Source organism: Eutrema salsugineum, unplaced genomic scaffold (genome assembly GCF_000478725.1).
Source record: "Eutrema salsugineum unplaced genomic scaffold, Eutsalg1_0 scaffold_9, whole genome shotgun sequence".
Lineage (NCBI taxonomy): Eukaryota > Viridiplantae > Streptophyta > Magnoliopsida > Brassicales > Brassicaceae > Eutrema > Eutrema salsugineum.
Window position 1 is genome coordinate 4640446 of NW_006256342.1, and position 3365 is coordinate 4643810.

A 3365-nucleotide genomic window follows, 5' to 3' on the forward strand; every position below is an offset into this window, starting at 1 on the left:
AAAAATTATAACATATCAGAAAGAAAGAACAAATTGATATTTATATATTACACACGTGACACCTTACACGTATGTATATGACATGAACGTACCGTGGCAAAACTCATTCGGAGTCCACGTACGTGTTAAATAAGGAAAAAACACAAAAACTCCCGCCAAAAATAAAAGATTTGAAGAGAAGCACGTGCGACACACGCCTCCGGCACGTGCAGTCGGCACACATGGAATCAAAAATATCACTCCCAAAACAAAACTAAAAAAATTATATACTTCGCAACTTGAGGAAAGCTTGACCACGAGAGCTCAGGGTCCACAATCTGCTGCGATCCATTAAGACAAAGGTCCTCGAAAAATCTAAAAATTCAAAATTTCACTCAAAATATTTCCACACGCTCCCCGTCTTATCACTACCTGTGACTGTAATGCATATTATGGCTCTCTCTCTCACACGCACACACAATCATGATCTTCTTCCTCTCACACGTGTGTCCACTACACTCACTTTTTCTTCTTTCTTTCTTCTTCTTGGGAATCTGCAAAGTCATTAATGATGAGCATTGTCTCTCCCAACCAACCCAATCTCATACTCTTCCCATTACACTATTTCATTACCTCTTATTATTCCTTCCCCTTTGGATGGAAACACTCTAATTAAACTAAATTTTAATTAAACTCACCACCCACTAACTATACTTTTTAATTTAATACCACCCTCCCAAACTTAATTCTTAGAATCTTCTCTTTTATTATGTACTTCCTTGTTATTTCTCTACTTTTCCCATTTATTCCGAGCTGGATTTGTCATCACCTACCCACGAGTAGTCACTTAGTTTTCTCCTTTTAGTTGGAGAAGATGATGAGAAAGAGGATTCATCACTTGGACTCATCAATGTGGATGCTGCCCTTACGCTTACTCGAATCTTTGCTATCACTTTTGGTGAATTTCTCCGGTTATTCTCTACTTCCATGGCTTTCATCAGCCTATAGCATCTCACGATCTTCTCCTGAATAACCAATAAAGAATTGAAAAAATATAAATACAACTCTCCTACTTAATCAAAACATATTCGGATCAATCCAAAGATTAAAAATGTCCTTACTTTGCTCAATCCGTCACACCAAGTCTCAGGGCTCTCGGGTGGATTTGCAGCAGAGGATAGAGAAGGGAGCTCGTTGGCTACACAGAGAATCGCAGCTGCAGCTATGCTCGATGGCCTGTACTCAAGAAAGCTCGCTTCTGTACTAGTTTGTAATATACATTAATTTTTGTTAGAACCAACACAATGTATACATTTGATATTAGCGATCATATATATAACAAAATTACGCACCTTTAATGTTGGAGAGTATAATCTCTGTGGCATGGGAGAGAAAGAGACCGAGAAAGGTTCCTAAAGGATCGATTTTGTAAGCGAAGAAGCTGAGGAAGCTGAATGGTGTGACTGATCTTAGTCTCCAATCTAACACACTCAGAACAAGAAGTTCCATTCTTTTTATCGTCTTTGCTTCAAATATATACTTCACTCCTTCAACCTACATATAATACACAGAGACATGAATAAAAATACATTATTATACCAGAGAAAATTCAAATTCTAAAGGAATAATCAAGAATTATACCTGGAAATCAAAAAGAGAAGGAACGAGAATTTCCTCCATTTTGGCAGCTAAAGACAAGCATGCCACTGCTAAAAGTTGCATTGGCCAACCACTCGTTTCCTGTTAAAGATTGCAAAATTTAAAGCTGATTAATCTCATCATTAAAGATTTATTATACTCTTCTTATCACAAGAATAACTAAAATATTATACTAGAGGAGCGTTTTAACACCATGATTATAAAGTTTTCAATAAAGCGGATATATGCAGTGGAAAGTTTACTGCAAAAGTATAGTATTATTATGTAAACGTCAATGTAAATATTTTAATAACTAAATTTAAATGTATAATAAAAACACAAAACTATCCCATCCCGCTCCTTGGCTACTGTTCTATCGTTATTTTAACAATTAGTACAATCCAAATATCTAATTGATTTCTACTACATTACTCTTCTGTAGTTAGTGTTCTAATCTACAAGTCGTGTTCTAATAATTAATTTTCATCTCGCAGTCGTTTTCAAATTTCTGAAGAAAAGTCAATTGATCCATAAAAATAAAAGGTGAAAACATGACTTTTTTTGGGTTGTTATTAGTCATATCAACATGATCAAAAACAGAGAGAATATGAACGTTTGACGTTTTTAATAAGCTTACCGGTAACCGGCGAGCGTAGAGAAACCGGTCCATATAATTAACGGCGAGGTACGCCGTTAAAGGCTGAAAGTTGTAATACGCTTGTACCTGCAACCAAACATCAATAGCACAGAGTCAAAATAAAACCATCTCAAGGATTTCCTCTGCATGTAAACCATTTCATCGGCGTATTTTAGCATCGCCGGAAAGATAACCGATAATACAAGATTTATCTATTTTTTGTGTTAAGAGAGAGATTAAAAGAAAAGAGTTTAAAAGCTCGCCTTGAGTATCCATGAGACGGACTCTTCTCTAACGGAAGCGTCGAGAGATTGAGATTGGAACCTGGAGAGATAGTCAAGCCCCGGAACAAAATGCCTCTCATCCTCGATACAGCTTGCGATCGAATCATCCGGCCAGGAATCAACCTCCTCCGACGAGAATGATTCACCGGAAAACACGCCGGAATCCTCTCCGCAGAGCAAATCCATATCGTCGCAGCAATCAATGAAGGAAAGAAACACGACGACGTTTCATTTCATCTCCATAGTCACTCGTCGTTACCAAAACAAACGCCGGGAAATCGACGGTGGAAAAATCGCCAGGGATCTTTGAGAGAGAGAAGAAAGAAGAAGAAGAAGAAGAGAGAGGTGTGAAGAGATGGATTTCTGGATTTTGTGTGGAGAGAAGAGTGAGGGTTTAACATATTCATTTGTCTCGATATATAAACACGAAAAGCAGTGTCTCTTGAGACTAATATTTTTTTTTTTAGTCTTTAAAGAAAAAAAGGAAAAAAAGTGTAGTTGCAGAATGAAACAGAGACGGTTACCGTTTCCGTTTTGCCCGGGGAAAACGGGACTGTTCCTTAATCGAGACGGGCAAAGAAAGTTTCATTGGGTTTGACGTTTTGAGTTTTTATTATTTGTTTGTTCCTGTGACTAACACGCGCCAAAGCAAAAACGCGCAGGTTAGCAGGAAAAAAATAGACAGGAAAGTGAGTTAAGAGTATGTCCATTGAAGTTTTTTATGGGTTTGTTAAGAGTTTGTAAACCTATTTTCATAATTTAAATAAATAAATAAAAGCCCATTTATTATGGATCGCTCCTTGCACAGGTTATTTATGAACCGATCC

The 3365-nt window shown here is 37.1% G+C and overlaps 1 protein-coding gene across 1 annotated transcript; it reads right to left on the reverse strand.

Moving 5' to 3' along the window:
• Positions 1-249: 249 nt before the first annotated feature.
• On the reverse strand, positions 250-2931 carry LOC18008647 (cyclin-D1-1). Its single transcript, XM_006390850.2, has 6 exons — positions 2518-2931; positions 2255-2341; positions 1621-1719; positions 1332-1533; positions 1101-1237; positions 250-1004 (listed from the first exon to the last, which is right to left on the reverse strand). Exons 1-6 carry the CDS (start codon positions 2722-2724, stop codon positions 783-785), a joined length of 954 nt encoding a protein of 317 aa, XP_006390912.1. The 5' UTR covers positions 2725-2931; the 3' UTR covers positions 250-782.
• Between the last annotated feature and the right edge of the window lie 434 nt (positions 2932-3365).